The sequence below is a fragment of the Garra rufa genome, chromosome 14, assembly GCF_049309525.1.
Source record: "Garra rufa chromosome 14, GarRuf1.0, whole genome shotgun sequence".
Lineage (NCBI taxonomy): Eukaryota > Metazoa > Chordata > Actinopteri > Cypriniformes > Cyprinidae > Garra > Garra rufa.
Genome location: NC_133374.1, coordinates 10599223 through 10614850, shown reverse-complemented (window position 1 = coordinate 10614850; position 15628 = coordinate 10599223). Strand labels below are relative to the sequence as shown.

The 15628-nt window shown below is 35.8% G+C and overlaps 2 protein-coding genes across 2 annotated transcripts; one reads left to right on the top strand and one right to left on the bottom strand.

Annotated features, from left to right (window-relative positions):
• Nucleotides 1-577: 577 nt before the first annotated feature.
• Nucleotides 578-8685, bottom strand: LOC141285076 (uncharacterized). The gene is made up of 15 exons (XM_073818114.1): nucleotides 8486-8685; nucleotides 8336-8370; nucleotides 7827-7991; nucleotides 7235-7332; nucleotides 6998-7104; nucleotides 6298-6393; nucleotides 6068-6194; nucleotides 5251-5383; nucleotides 5066-5164; nucleotides 4827-4919; nucleotides 4486-4697; nucleotides 4352-4417; nucleotides 1916-2522; nucleotides 1663-1799; nucleotides 578-1570 (listed from the first exon to the last, which is right to left on the bottom strand). The coding sequence occupies exons 1-15, from the start codon at nucleotides 8505-8507 to the stop codon at nucleotides 1453-1455; spliced, it is 2115 nt and encodes a 704-aa protein (XP_073674215.1). The 5' UTR covers nucleotides 8508-8685; the 3' UTR covers nucleotides 578-1452.
• Nucleotides 8686-12043: 3358 nt separating this feature from the next.
• Nucleotides 12044-13861, top strand: LOC141285361 (zinc finger protein 593-like). The gene is made up of 4 exons (XM_073818377.1): nucleotides 12044-12079; nucleotides 12535-12737; nucleotides 12834-12896; nucleotides 13319-13861. The coding sequence occupies exons 2-4, from the start codon at nucleotides 12538-12540 to the stop codon at nucleotides 13443-13445; spliced, it is 390 nt and encodes a 129-aa protein (XP_073674478.1). The 5' UTR covers nucleotides 12044-12079; nucleotides 12535-12537; the 3' UTR covers nucleotides 13446-13861.
• The last annotated feature ends 1767 nt before the right edge of the window (nucleotides 13862-15628 follow it).

Genomic DNA, 15628 nt, shown 5'->3' with positions numbered 1-15628 from the left:
TAAATTTACCCTGATCTTCAAATTCCAAATGTTTTCACCCCCGGCTCTTAATGCATTATGTATGTCCTTCTGGAGCATCAGTGAGCGTTTGAACCTGCATACGTTGCATACGTGTCTCTCAGTTGTCCTCAGTGTGAAAAGTTGCATCTCAAAATCATACCGTCATTGTTGGAAATGGTTCAAATATACAAAAATGTTGAAAAACCAAAGAATTTGTGGGATCTGAAGGATTTTTCTGAAGAACAGCTTACAGTTTAACTGTTCAAGACAAACAAGGGACTCATGAACAAATATCACTAAACAAAATAAAATAAAAAACAGCTGCTGAGATTAAGAATCAAGTGTATGTAAACTTTTGAACAGGGTCATATTTTTTAAATTCAAATATATTTTTTTCTTGTGGACTATATGTAAATGTCTTTTATGTGAAATATCTTATTCAGGTCAGTACTAAATAAAAAATAACATGCATTTTGTATGATCCCTCTTATTTTGGTGAAATAATTAACATTTTGCAGATAATGCAAGTTGTATGTAAACTTCTGACCTCACCTGTACACAAACTGTTACCTTAAAATAAGATTTGCTTTATTATTGCTTTATTATTTTAATTGTCAACATTTACATTTGCATTCAAATGTATTTACATTTTATTTGTAAAATACACAACATGAATTTATAGCAGTGTTTATATTTATGAGTAATTAAAGTGATAGTTCACCCAAAAATGTAAATTCTGTCATTAATTACTCACCCTTATGTCTTTCCAAGTTTGTAAGTCATTCGAACACAAATTAAGATATTTTTGATGCAATCCAAGAGCCTTCTGACCCTGCATAGACAGCACAGACTGACACGGAGGAGAAGAAATTGTTGAATAAAGCTGCTTTTTTTTTTTTGCACAAAAAGTATTGTGGTAGCTTTATAACATTACAGTTGAACCACTGATGTCACATGGACTATTTTAACAATATCCTTAGTATCTTTCTGGTCCCTGAATGTGTCGGAAAGCTTTCGGATTTCATAAAAAATATCTTAATTTGTGTTCTGAAGATGAACAAAGATCTTAAGGGTTTAGAACATGAGGGTGAGTAATTAATGACAGAATTTACATTTTTGGGTGAACTATCTCTTTAATATTATACATTTGATCAGATGCAGTTTTGCATCCTGTCAGCGTGGCCCAGCATAAACTGAGCAAAAGATGGATACATGTTTATATTTGTGAGTATATATTTGCATAAACAATGCAAGAACCAAATGTCCTCATATTTCTGCCCAAAATTATATTAATAATTAATTTATCATGCAAAATAACATGCCTTGACATTTAAGAGATATTTAGAGAGCAAACACCAAAGACCAAGCATTTGTGGTATTGTGTTGAATCACCACTTAATGTTCTTCGTAAAATCTGTATCCTGAATCAAAACCAGTTGAGAACCACTTAGTTTAAACAGCAGTTCCTCTGTCAATGTCTCCTATGTGGGGGACTTTGGTGGTCTCCAGCTCTCCACTGCTTTGACACTCAGCTTTCACTGCTGTCTTCTCCTTTCCGTCGCCACTAGACCTGACACACACACACACACACACACACACAAAGCATCAAAAGTGAGGACATTGTGCAGCAAAGTAGCCGTGTGTCTCCTCTTTTTAACTTACTTCTTCTTAAAGAGCTTTTTGAAGGAGCTCCTAAATCCTTTTCCTTCTTTCCTATTGCGTTCACTCAAGGGGGTGTGGTCATAATCATCAGACACACCCCTCAATTTAAGCTCCTCCCACACCAGGCTTCTAGGATCCTGAGGAACAAGCAGAATGAGCTTTCACACACTCACATTTAGATAAATGCATATTAATTCAATTAGCTTTTTTTTGTTTTGTTTTTAGGGACAATTCTAACATTTACAGTGTGTACCTTTTGATGCACTATTCGTGGCTGCTCCTCTGTGTCAGTGTGTGTCTCATTTCTGTGTTTTGGACTGCTGGGTCTCTGTCTTGTTTTCCCACTTGACTGGCGCTCCAGCCTCGGGTGGGCGGGAGTTTTCGTCTGGTGGGCGTGGCTATCAATACTGTCCATCTGCAGGCCATTCAGTGATTTGCTCTTTCTCTGCACTGCCTGTAGAGGGCGTGGTCTCACTATATCTGCTGAGTCAGGTGACACACAGGTTCTGTTGGACCTATAAACCATACCCCCAGCGTTTCGTCCCCTACTGCGGGACTGTCGAGGTGGACTGTGAGAAGGACTACAATGCACAAAGGCGATATCAATGCTGGAGTCAGAGGAATGAGACGGGCTTGAGCATCGAGAGCCTCCGGCTCCATAGGGAAAGAGCGCACCTAGAGCATCAGAGAGGACAGATCCCGCTCCCTCGGTCTCTGGAATGCTGCGCAGAGGAACTGAGACGGGTTTGTGCCGAGAGTCAGAGTCAGACAGGAAGGAGACAGGGGATGGGATTTCTGGGTCGTAGTGATAGGGTGCCGCTTCATAGTCGGGGTAGCGTTTGTGACGTCGAGAGGGATCACTTACAAAAAAAGAAGATGTAATTTTTAATTACAGGCACTTTTTAATATTTTTGAAAGAGATAAACTTACAATTCAGACTTTTTTCCCATAATTGCATGATATAAACTCAGAACTTGTAGAAATAAAGTCAGAATTACGAGGTTACAAATGCGCAATTATGACTTTCTTGCAATTATGAGATTGTATCTCACAATTGTGGCTTTTTTTCCTCACAATTCTGCTTTTTTCTCACAATTCTGGGAGTATTTCTAGCAATGCTGACTTTAATTCTCACAATTGCAACTTCATTTCTCAGAATTGCGAGTTTATGTCTCGCAATTGTTTACTTTATAACTCGAAATTATGAGTTTGTATCATGCAACTCTGAGAAAAAAAGTCAGATTTGTGAGTTTATCTAGCAATTCTGACTTTAAAACTCACAATTATGAGTTTATACCTCAATTCTGAAAGTCAGAATTGCAAGTTTATATCTAGATATTCTGACTTTATAACTCGAAATTGAGTTTGTATCATGCAATTCTGAGAAAAAAAGTAAGAATTGTGAGTTTATATCTTGCAGTCCTGACTTTTTTTCAGAATTGCATGATACAAACTCACAATTGCAAGCTATAAAGTCAGAATTGCGAGACATAAACTCACAATTCTGACTTTACAGCTTGCAATTGTGAGTTTGTATCATGCAATTCTGAAAAAAGTCAGATTTGTGTTTATCTAGCAATTCTGACTTTACAACTCACAATTATGAGTTTTGTACCTCAATTCTGAGAAAAAAAGTCAGAATTGCGATTTTGTCTTTCAATTCTGACTTTATAACTCGAAATTGCGAGTTTGTATCATGTAATTCTGAGGAAAAAAAGTCAGATTTGTGTTTATCTAGCAATTCTGACTTTACAACTCACAATTATGACTTTATACCTTAATTCTGAGAAAAAAGTCAGAATTGTGAGTTTATATCTTGCAATCCTGATTTTATTTCTCAGAATTGTGAGTTTATGTCTCGCAATTGTGATTTTATAACTCAAAATTATGAGTTTGTATCATGCAACTCTGAGAAAAAAAGTCAGATTTGTGAGTTTATCTAGCAATTCTGACTTTACAACTCACAATTATGAGTTTATACCTCAATTTTGAGAATAAATGTCAGAATTGTGAGTTTTTATCTAGCAATTCTGACTTTATTTCTCAGAATTGCAAGTTTATGTGTCACAATTCTGACTTTATAACTCAAAATTAGGAGTTTGTGTCATGCAGCTCTGAGAAAAAAAGTCAGATTTGAGTTCATCTAGCAATTCTGATTTTACAACTCACAAATTAGAATTGTGAGTTATCTTGCAATCCTGACTTTATTTCACAGAAGAAAAAAGGTCAGAATTGCAAGATGTAAACTCGCTATTGTGAGAATTTTTAAGTCGCAATTACCTTTTTTATTTTTTATTCAGTGGCGGAAATGGGCTTTCATAAATTAATGTATCCTTGCAAATTAAAAGTATTAGTTACTGTATTAAATTTAATCTTAAACACTCTTTTCACTCTACTTGGCATGAAAATTGTCAGTGTGTTTATTTTCATGCAATAAATAAAACAATGGTTTATGTTTTTTTTTACTTTTTTTTTAAATTATAGTTTTAAGTCATATTTCATGAAGGATTATTGTATTTCTAGAGGAAGATTAAAAAAATAATTAAAATCCATGCAGTGCATAATGAAGGCATGTAAAAAAAAAAAAAAAGACATACAAGTGCCTGAAGTTGAAGAAACACCCATAAATTCACAAAGAGCTCATTTTGTGATATATATATATATTTAGTTGGTGCATCTATCTACTCACCTTTGTGCGCCTGTGTTGCTGTAATTTTTCTCATAGTCGACTTTATACAGCTGTCTCACTGTAGATCTGACATGAAAAACAAGAGCCAGTAAAACTTACAACACAAAAACACATATTTGTTCACTTGGACTTACCTGCTAAGCTCTTTTCGTGTGTGTGAGGGCCGTTCCTGCTGGTGTGTGCACAGGTTGTGTGTGTGTTCTCGCAGGGCATGACTGTGTGTGAGGAGCTCCTGGTTGTGTTGTAGCAGATGGCTATACTGGGCCATGAAAGTTCGGAGTTGTTGCACAGACACCAGTAACAGGTAATAGTCTGGATGCTCTGATTCTGTCTGCTGTAGAAGACTCTGTAAAACACAGAAACATACAAATGGACACATACATGCATTTTCTTGACAAGACAATTTTTACACACAAGTATCACTTTATCAAACATGCACAAGTAATAAACATGCCATAAAGATGAGTTTGGCCACCTGGAGGAGCGTATGGTATTCTGGGATACGTTGGACAGGCTGTAGAAGCAGAGAGTGCAGAGATGGACGTGTCTCATCCCCTGTGATGTCACTCTAGATTCAAACATATAAAGCAATCAGAAGGCAGTTATATGGATTTGTCTCAAATAATGCCTCTATATGCCTCAAATATCATCATATAAAAAAATTAGGTGTTTTTAATCTTGTATATATTAAATATAAAATGTGTGCATGTATACCTCCAGCAAGCTGCCTGATTTTGAAGAGAAGAGACTAACAACTGTCAAACATTCTGGCAGGTCCCGTAGATATGATACATAATGATCCAGAAAATCACTCTGCAAAGCACACATTTCAGATTAAATAGTGTACTTTAAGACATGATAGAATAATAACCTCTTTTTCACTTTTTATCATATTTTACTTCTTTGCTGGTGAGTCTAAGAAATACATCTCCCATGATTCCTTGCCAGTGGCTCTTAAGAACTCTCTCCTGGAGGAGGTGAAGGAGTTCCAGATGCTGCTGAATCAAGAAGCGTAGAGAGGGAGGGAAAGGCCTGAGAGAAAGAAAAGGGAATAAAAACAATTACATTTACATTTTTTCCATCAAATGTGTAATTACTAATATCAACAACATTCTAATATTCTGATTTGTTGCTAAAAAAAACATTTATTATTATTATTATATTGAAAAGTAATTTTTTTCAGGTTTCTTTGATGAATATAAAGTTTACTATTTACGATTGATCAATTTAAAGCATCCTTGCTAAATAAAAATATTTATTTCTATATTTCTTTCCCAAAACAAAACATTATACTGACTCCAAGCTTTTGAATTAAATAGTGTATAATGTTACAAAAGCTTTTTATTTCAGATAAATGCTGATCTTTGGATCTTTTTATTCCTCAAAGAATCCTGAAAAAAATGTAGTCAGTTGTTTTAAATATTGATAATAATAATGATAATAAAATGTTTCTTGAACAGCAAATCTGCATATTAGAAGGATTTCTGAAGGATCATGTGACACTGAAGAGTAATGATGAACAGTTTGCTTTGATCACTGGAATAAATTATATTTTAAAATATATTCAAATAGAAAGCAGTTATTTTAAATAGTAACAGTTTTTGCTGCACTTTGGATCAAATAAATGCAGGCTTGGTGAGCAGAAGAGACTTGTTTAAAAAACATTAAAAATATTGACTGGTAGTGAATATAAGTGTTAAAGTGATCCGTAGTTACCGTTTGTCTTTGAGGTTGACGTTTTCTGAGCCATTAAAACTGATGTTGGCCTTCAAGAGGAGTGAGAGATACGATACATACACTCTCTCAGACTCCAACAGTTCCAGTGCTGCAGTCTGCCTCTGAGCTGAAAAAAGGCATGATTTTGTTCACTTTTCAGTTCTTTTTGCTTAAAAGATGACAAATGAAAAATAGAAGCATTCACTTTTATTTATATGTATATCACTCACTTATAGTTGAGTTGTTTTGTTCTTTCAGATCTCGGTTGTTTTTTCTCTCCCTCCACACTGGAGACTTCATTTGACCGTCATGCTCAGGATAAGAGTCTAACCACACAAACACAACCTATTGTCATCTATAGAGAGTTTGCATTTACGTCACGTTTTGGTAAGTTACCTGGATGCATGGCCATATTTTCCCGGTCTGACTGATTAGTACAGCCCAAAACATGACAATAATTGAACATTTTCAGCAGCAATAATCAGCAAAATATTCAAGTTTCGTTTGGTTCACGTTGAGTGCCACCAATATGGCTGATTGATGACGCGTTGTGAAAACACTCTATACACTATTTGTCAGTGTTTCCTAGTGTTTTTCCCCCTCACATGGACTTCAGTTAGTTTTCCCTTTGTCTCCCCCTGTAATTGTGTTTATTGGTTTGTCCCTATTAGCTTTGATTTGGTTCACCTGTCTTGTTAATTTGCTACACCCCCTGCCACTCCTATTTAAGTTGTTTGTTTCCTCAGTTTCAAGGTCCGTCGATAATGTTACGTTGGTTTTTCTGTGTACTCCTGGATTTTGTTTGTTTGTAATTTTTTTGTGTTTTTCTTTAAACTTTTTGATGCCATTTACTCCGGTTTCTCCTTCTCCACTCCTCAACCCGCCTAAACCGTGACACTATTGACATTCAAATAAAATCGTAATACTCACTCTGATTGGCTGAAAGGCTGCTGATGTAATGCTGAATGAGACTGAGTTCTGTTTGGCTGTTTAGAGAGGCGTGGCCATCCACTGACCCCTCCCCCTTTGAGCCTTTCCTGCCAATGATACCGCATGTTCATATATTTAGATTTTCAAATAAAGCCAAAAAAAAAGCCAAGCTTATTTTTTTGGTTTAATACACTGTAGCATGAATTGTGAAAGAATTTAAAAGAAGTTGTGTATCACCTGTGTTGTGTGCTCTGCATGAGGTCCAGGTCCTTCTGCAGGTCTTTTTGGTTAGACCTAACCTCAGAGAGCTGTGTTAAAGCTGTGCTCATGTCTTCCTGCACACACAATAAAATAAAAAATTACACAGTTTCGTCAAAATATAAGCAACATTTCAAAACGATGATGCAGAAAAATACATAAAATACAATTTAAAAAAATATACTATAGATTAAATTATTCTAGAAAAATATTATATTTATGTTTAAATTACTTTTTTTTTTTAAATAATTGTAATTTTTTTTCTTTTAATAAAATGTATTCATTTTAATATTAAACCATTCAAAGGTTTGAGGTCGAAAAGGTTTTTGTTTTTGAAAGAAGTGATATTGTGAAATATTGTTACAATTTAAAATAACTGTTCTCTATTTAAATATATTTTCAAATGTAATTTATTCCTTTGATGTAAAGCTGCATTTTCAGCATCCATTACTCCAGTCTTCAGTCTCACATGATCCTTCAGAAATCATCTTTTTTTTATCTTACTGACCCTAAACTTCTAAACCATTCAATTATATTGTTTATATCACATAATATAACTGTGTGTTAATACCTGTAACGTGTTAAGTGTGTTTCTGAGAGACAGGATCTTTTCATTAGTTTCTTGTTGATAGGTGGAGACTTTTTCCTCCAGACGGCTGTAGGTTTGCCGTAGGGTGGCGAAATCTTCCACCACACTTCCAACTCCAGATTTTAGCTCCACCCACATTGCCTGCAACTAAAACAACAAGTCAGAGGTCACCAATACTCAATAAGAGACAAACCCAGATAGAGAGAGATTAAGGTAAATAGGCGCTTCATATCAGTCTCAATAGCATTAGGGAGGGTCAAGCTAAATGCGGCCTGAGTTCTGTCACACTCTTCCTATTAGCAATTCATTGTTTCAATGACTTCTATTTTATTAACAGTGGTAATTCGTGCAAGTGTGTGTGATTAGAATTAGGGAATAATGAAACAGAGTGCTTAAAACAGAGTATCTAATTTGACGCAAAAACACACAAACACACACTAAAGCATACAAAATCATGAGAAGTGAGTGAGAGAAAGGCCAACTTAGTTTACCTGAAGATCTATGGCATCTATGTCATTACTTGTGCCTGCAAAAACACAAAACTTTATCAAACAGAAGATGACAGAACATGCACCTAGACGAAGTTTTCAAGTGGCATCCATTGAACTCTTATTTAAAAACTGATTAAAAAGATTGTTTACCATCTATTTTGCCATTCTCCATGATCCAATGGTCTTCCAGGTCCAAATCCAGTACTGTCGTTTAAAATCCTATGTGGTTTGGATCCTTTCTAGTAGTTTCTTTGCTCAAAACTGATTGTACAAGCCAATGAAATGTCACACTTGTATGTTTTGATATGGTAAGAAATGACAGACGAGCTCTCTGATTCTGTGGCTTTGTCTTTCTATCACTTGTCTTTCTCTCTCTCTCTCTCTCTCATCTGTTCCACATATCTCTACCCCTCCTCTTTGAACCATGTGAGTCTGATGAAGTCAAGGACAAAAAGAGGCCTTGTTTTACAGTAAGTGGATGGATGAAGGAAGAGAGGGAGAAAGATAGAGACGTCTGTTTGCATTTTTATGGCTCAGAATCAAACGATTAAATTTCCTCTTCAACCTTTAAGACCAATTTTCCATTTTACAATGAACTCTGTATGAGCTCTGGAACAGATCCGCTAGACATATGAACAAAAAAACACCCACAAAATTATTGTCGTAAACTCAAAAGTGAACATTAAGTCACACCAAATTTAATTGAGGTATAACAATGAAACAAATTAAAACACCCTCAAGAAGTTATTCAGTTTTAAACTTCATCCCACACTAGAGTTTCAGGTTCAGTTTTATAAGCGAACTGAAGGGTGGTGGATCTCCAGTTGAGCTGCTGATCCACAGTAAACACGTTCTCACTCCAGAGGACGGGAAATTGAGCTTCACGGTCTTACACAACTCCTGACTTCTCACCGCAGTCATGAGCTCTGCTGCTTGTGCGTGCTCCTGTATTTTGGAGATGCACTCCACCAATGGCTGAACCGTACACAGAGAATCACATTCCTCTCACCCCCTGCACAAAACAAAGTGGTGATTCTTTCTGAAGTGCAATGTGTGGGAACATGTGTTCTTGATATTCAGTGGATGCTGCTGGAACTGAAGTTATTTCATTGGTATTACAGATCTCATCAATGCCTCAGGGCTGCTTGCTTTGGTAATGCATCATTTTCTATCTAAGATCTCTTTGAGTTGTTTCACGGGTGGTAATTCTTCATGCTGACTCAAATGCTTGCTTTATAATATTGCTTTATAATCCGTTCATATTGTACTATCAAGACTTAAACGTCCTTCAGAATATCTTTTGAAGTTCAGTTTGGTCCAGTGTACAATTTAGCACTTAACCAATGCCATCTAGTTCAGAAAAAAAGGACAGATTTTATTTGCTGTATTAATTTAAATCGAGTGTGTTTGTGTGCATGTCACATGTTGACTTTGAGCTTCAGTCCTAGTGCCGCTTTGTTATGGAACATCCCAGTCCATACGAGTCCTTGTGAATCTGTGAACTCCCCTTCACCTTCAAATCTGTAAAAACAAATTATTATTTGGCACTTAAGCCTTCTTTATGACAATAATGCTGAATCCTGATTTGCATATGTTTGCAGGATTGATTAAATACTACATCACCTGTTGTTGTTAAAGGTTCCTGTGTATTCTGTCCCATCAGGAAATCGGTAAGTTCCTTTGCCATGATACATGTTTTCTCTGAACAGGCCGCAGTAAAACGCCCCGGAAGGGTATGTAAGAGTTCCTCTGCCATTCATCTACAGGCCACATGACACCAGCAACTAAAACATAACTATTTGTCCAAAAAATACTTATCCAAGGTAGTTGTCTGAATTTACATGGCATCCAATTTGTTGTAGCATATGCTCAAAACTATAGAAGCCTGTTTTGCCACTGAATAAATAATAAAAAATTTAATTGCTACCTTTTATTTTCAGAATTGCGTGATACAAACGTGCAATTCTGACTTTTTTTCTCTCAGGAATGTGAAAAAAACTCACAATTGCAAGTTATATAGTCAGAATTGTGCGATACAATCTCGCAATTCAGTCTTTTTTCTCAGAATTGTGAGAAATAAACAGTTCTGAGAGGAAAAAGAAAGATGTTGTCAGAACTGGGAGTTTATATCTCAAAATTAGTCTTAATAACTCACAATTCTGAGAAAAACAATAGTCACAATAGAGTGTTTTCACGACCCATTATTGGCCATATTGGCGGTACTGAACATAAACAATCACACTGAACTGAACAGAACTTGCATATTTTGCTGATTACTGCTACTGAATATGGTCAATTATTGTCATGTTTTGGGCTGGTTTCTTCGGACCAGGAAAAACATTTGGAATACTACAGACTGCCAAAAGTTATAACAAATCAATGAGAAAAGTGCAAAAAAAAAAGTGAAACAAAAGGCATTTGTGGTTGGACAAACTGAACCAGAATTTCCAGGGCAAGAATCTTGACAACATTCATGTTTGTTCTTATAATTTCCGAACAGGTAGGTGAAATATAAGGTTAATATTTGAATTAATACTGCTTGTACATATCTTTACCACCTATTAACTTTAATTTGTCAAACTATTGCGCCCTTTCCTGCTTACTAAGTCTTTCTCTATATGGTTTAGCAGTTTCCACACATTTTTTTCTGTGGTTTAGACACCATAACTTATTCAGTATTACATTAAACGTACAATTCATGCTGTTGTTTACATCCAAGTATCTCTAATATGGCCATGCACAAGGGTAACTGATGTAAGTGCAAACCCTCTATTCTGTCTCAATAACTCGCAATTGTGTGTTATAAAGTCAGAATTGTGAGATATAAACTAGCAATTCTGAGAAGAACAAAAGTCAAAGTTGCAAGATATTGCGAGAATTGCGAGTTTGTATCACGAGAAAAAAGTCTGAATTGTGAGATAAGTCGCAATTACCTTTTTTATTTAGTGTCATACACACTGAGATAAAATCATGATTAATCCAGTAGTAGACTATAAAATGAGATCAGGTGACTGAAGCTCCAGTATGTCACTGACCTGGGCAGCAGTGCACATGTGAATTAAGTTTGACTTACTTAGTAAATATTGTAATTATTATTAATATATAAATCTCATACACACCTTATCATTGCCCCATTCTCCAGTGTATGTAACTCCAGATGCTGACGTCTGTGTCCCAGACCCTTGTCTTATCACCACACCATCTGAAGTACGAGAGCATTCGCCTTCTAATCTCAAACACAAATGCCAGACCTGTTCAGTGGGCTTAATAAAATAATAGTAAACATTTAGCTGTATTAGCTAACTCACCATATTTGTCTCCATTTGGAAAAATGTAAGATATTTTAAGAGTTGTAATCTCTGCAACAAAGCGTAGCAAAGTTAAATCAAGGTGTTTTTTATCTTTAAGTGACCAGTCAAAAAGATAAAAGAAACATGATTTTTACAAGTAATAAGGATTTATGCTTAGAATACATATTATAACTTTTAGAAATAAGTGCTATGAATATATTTACCAGACATACTACTGTATTTAATTGGTTTTAGTAAAAGCTTTACAGGAAGGTTGCGATATAATCTCCATAGCAACGAGGCAACAACCCTGCTTCGTCTGATTTTTGAGTCATGTGTTGTCTGTAACGTTACTGCCATCTGGTGAACGCGCACAATACATGCGCACTCTACCGACCCGGAAGTTATTCCCGTGGTGCCCAACGTGTGTGCGGAAAGGCAGCTGCGTGTTAACGTGAGTAAAGTAAAAAATATATATCTTTTTCAATTACGCTTTACATATCTAAAGTTTGTAAGGACAACTTGGGGAATAGTCATATTGCGAGATGGAAAGCAAATTTGATGTGTTGTTTTATTGAATATAATTGTTTACTGTTTACTGTTCTTTCAGAGTTATACCAGTGTCATACGAACGGGTTTTCTTTTTTTAGACGTTTTAAAAGAGACTCAATTTTGCCAGTTTTTAAACTGCAATTTCATTTTAGCTGGTTTTAGATGTCACAATGTGCTATTCGTATTCAGACATTTGACAGCTCAGCAGAAAGTTCAGACAGCAGATATCACTTTGTTATTTTAATGCATGTTGTCTTTTGGAGAAGTTGAAGACTTCAGTTTATCTTAACGTTCGAATCAGGTCCCCAAAATCACTTCAAAAATGTCCAAAACTACTGTTTCTCCTCTTGTTTTTAGATCATGGGAAAGTCCAAACAGGTCGGAAACCACAATAATGGCAAGAAGAAGAATATTAACAAGACATGGAAAACAAAGCGCAGGACGAAGGACCTTGACGAGATCCATGTAGACATGGTCCCTGCAAATTCTGTCAAGTTACTAAAGCAAGATGTAGATTATGATGTTACAGGATGTGCCCAGCATTACTGTCTGCACTGCGCGTAAGTAACACTTTTTATTTTTACTATTTGTATTTTCATCTTTTTGTCATTTTATAATATTCAGCTTTTTATCAGAAATTTCTTCCTTTTTTGAAGGAGATATTTTGTCGATTTGAAAACCCTGAAGGAGCATTTCAAGTCCAAACCTCATAAAAAACGGTGAGTAAACCATTATAAACCATTATAAACCATTATACTACCTGACTGGAAATGATAAGAACAAACACAAAAGTTGTCAAGATTCTTGCCTTGGAAGTCCTGGTTCAGTTTGGCCAACCACAAACGCCTTTTGTTCCTCAGACAGATTTTTGCAGTCTTCTCCTTAATTTGTTATAACTTTTGGCAGTCTATAATACTCCAAATGTTTTTCCCAGTCTGACCGATTAGTACAGCTCAAAAAATGACAATAATTGACCATTTTCATCAGAAATAATCAATAAAATATGTGAGTTTCGTTCAGTTCAGTGTCATTATTTACATATAGTGCTGCCAATATGGCCGATTGATGACGAGTCATGAAAACACACTATGAAATACATTACCTGCATACATGTTTTTGCAAGTGCTTTTTTGTGTTTTAGATTGAAGCAGCTGAGGGATGAGCCATATACACAGGCTGAGGCAGAGCGAGCAGCAGGAATGGGCTCCTACATCCCACCCAAAAAAGTAGAGGTTCACACACAACAGGTCGAGGAAGATATGGACTGAAAGAGGACTATGTTCTGCCTCTTTGGACTCTTCTGAATAAAACCATTAGGTCTGGACTTAGACCAACAATTTAACCTGTTTCAGAACTGAAAATAATTTATGGCGATAGAGAGTAAGTCAAAAAATATAAAATAAGTTGATATAATTTTGATAAATATTAATTGACAATTCTCAGTAAATTCAGACTTCATTCAGAAGTCTGAAACAGCTGGCTACAGTTGCATACACTGTTGTGAAATTACATTGGTGAAGGCAGCTTACAATGAGCAACCTTCTGGGACTGAACTCACAGTGTTCATTATGTAAATATAAACTCAAAAAAATGAAAACATCCTCTTTTTTTAACTATTATTTCCAGAAAATGTCTTAACATGTGTAAATATTAGAATAAACATAAGTTCAACAAGTGAGACAAAGCTTCACATACAGTGCCTTGCAAAAGTATTCATACCCCTTCATTTTTTATGCCTTTTCTCCCCCACATCAATGTACACACCATACACCAAGACCATACAAACCAGTTTCAACATTTTTGCTAATTTATTAAAAATAAAAAAATAAAAATTATTCCATTGCATAAATATTCATACCCTCATTGAAATTTAGCCCAGCAGCAGTCATATTGTTTGTAGATGATACTACACGTTAAGTGTATTTACCTGTGGCAAATTGGCAAATCCATTTGAATTGGTAAGGCATGCACATTTTAATAAAAGGTCTAACAGCTGAAAATGCATATCAGAGCAAAAACCAAGCCCTAAGGTACAACAAAACTGCCTGTAGAGCTCAGAAACAGGATTGGATCAAGCCATACATCTGGGGAAGAGTTCAGAAAAACAATTCTGCTGCATTGAAGGTTCACAGAAACATGTAGTCTCCGTTACCTTTAATGAAAAAAAGTTTGAAACAACTACAACTCTTCCTAGAGCTGAGCAATTTATGGAGAAGGGCCTTGGCTAGAGTGTTGACCAAAAACCTGATGGTCACTCTAGTTGAGCTCCATGATCATATATGCAGATGAGAGAAACTTACAGAAGGACAAACATCATTGCAACACTCCATCGATCTGGGCTTTATGGCAGTGTGGCAAGACTCAGTCTTCTCAGTAAAGAACCATAAGGGTCATTCCAGCTGGAATCATCAAATGGTCCCAACCTGACCCCCTCAGATTTGTCTGAAAAAAATCTATGTGATGGTAATATGCCCAATAGATCATATACAAAATTTCAGATCTCTACTGTGCATACTTTTTTTTTTTTTACAATGAGGCAAAAATAAAAAATGAGGCAAAACCCCATCCTAATTTTTTTTAAATAACAATATGCTCTTTCAAAAAAAAACAAGTTTTATGTTCACACCTAGTGTCATTCATGGGAAATATTGCTCTGAACATTGGTGTAAATGAGTTTATTTTTTCCATTTTTGGACCTTAATATCTCAACATCCATCAGACTCTATTGTCTGATATCAATGGATGTGAAAGACATAGTACATATCAGACCATTTACCAAGTTTGATGCTTATACATTGAAAATTGAGGTTTCTATGGACATCTGAAAACCCTTAAAGTAATAGTTTTGAAGAAAAGTAGAGGGCCAGCATTCAGGTGTAAATTCATTAACAATGCTGTGAGTTGTAATTCATGCAGTTCTGGACTAAGACTCTTAGCCCAGAAAATTTCATGGACCTGGCACAACTAGTTCTGGAGATATTTCAGTCTGAACATGGTCACTCAGACTGTGATGCCAAAACGGGGTAAAAAACTAACTTTTTTACAGATTTTTTTGTGAAAAAAGTACGAACAGTAGAGATCTGAAATTTTGTATATGATCTATTGGGCATATTACCCATCACATGGATTTTTTTCAGACAAATCTGAGGAGGTCAGGTGGGGAACTTTTCCAAAATTTGATGATTCCAGCTGGAATGACCCATAAAAACACACTTGCAGTTTGCAAAAAAAAACAAAACACCTAAAGGACCCTCAGACTGTGAGAAAAAAGATTCTGTGGTCTGATGAACCTCAATTCCAAGCATCATGTTTGAAGGAAACCAGGCAATGCTCACCTGCAGAGTACATCCCAAAAGTAAAGTGTGCAGTTGCCGGCCTCATGCTGTGGGGCTGCTGAGTGGGAGGGACTGAGAGATTTGTCAGAGTAGAAGAAAAGCTCCAATGCATCAAA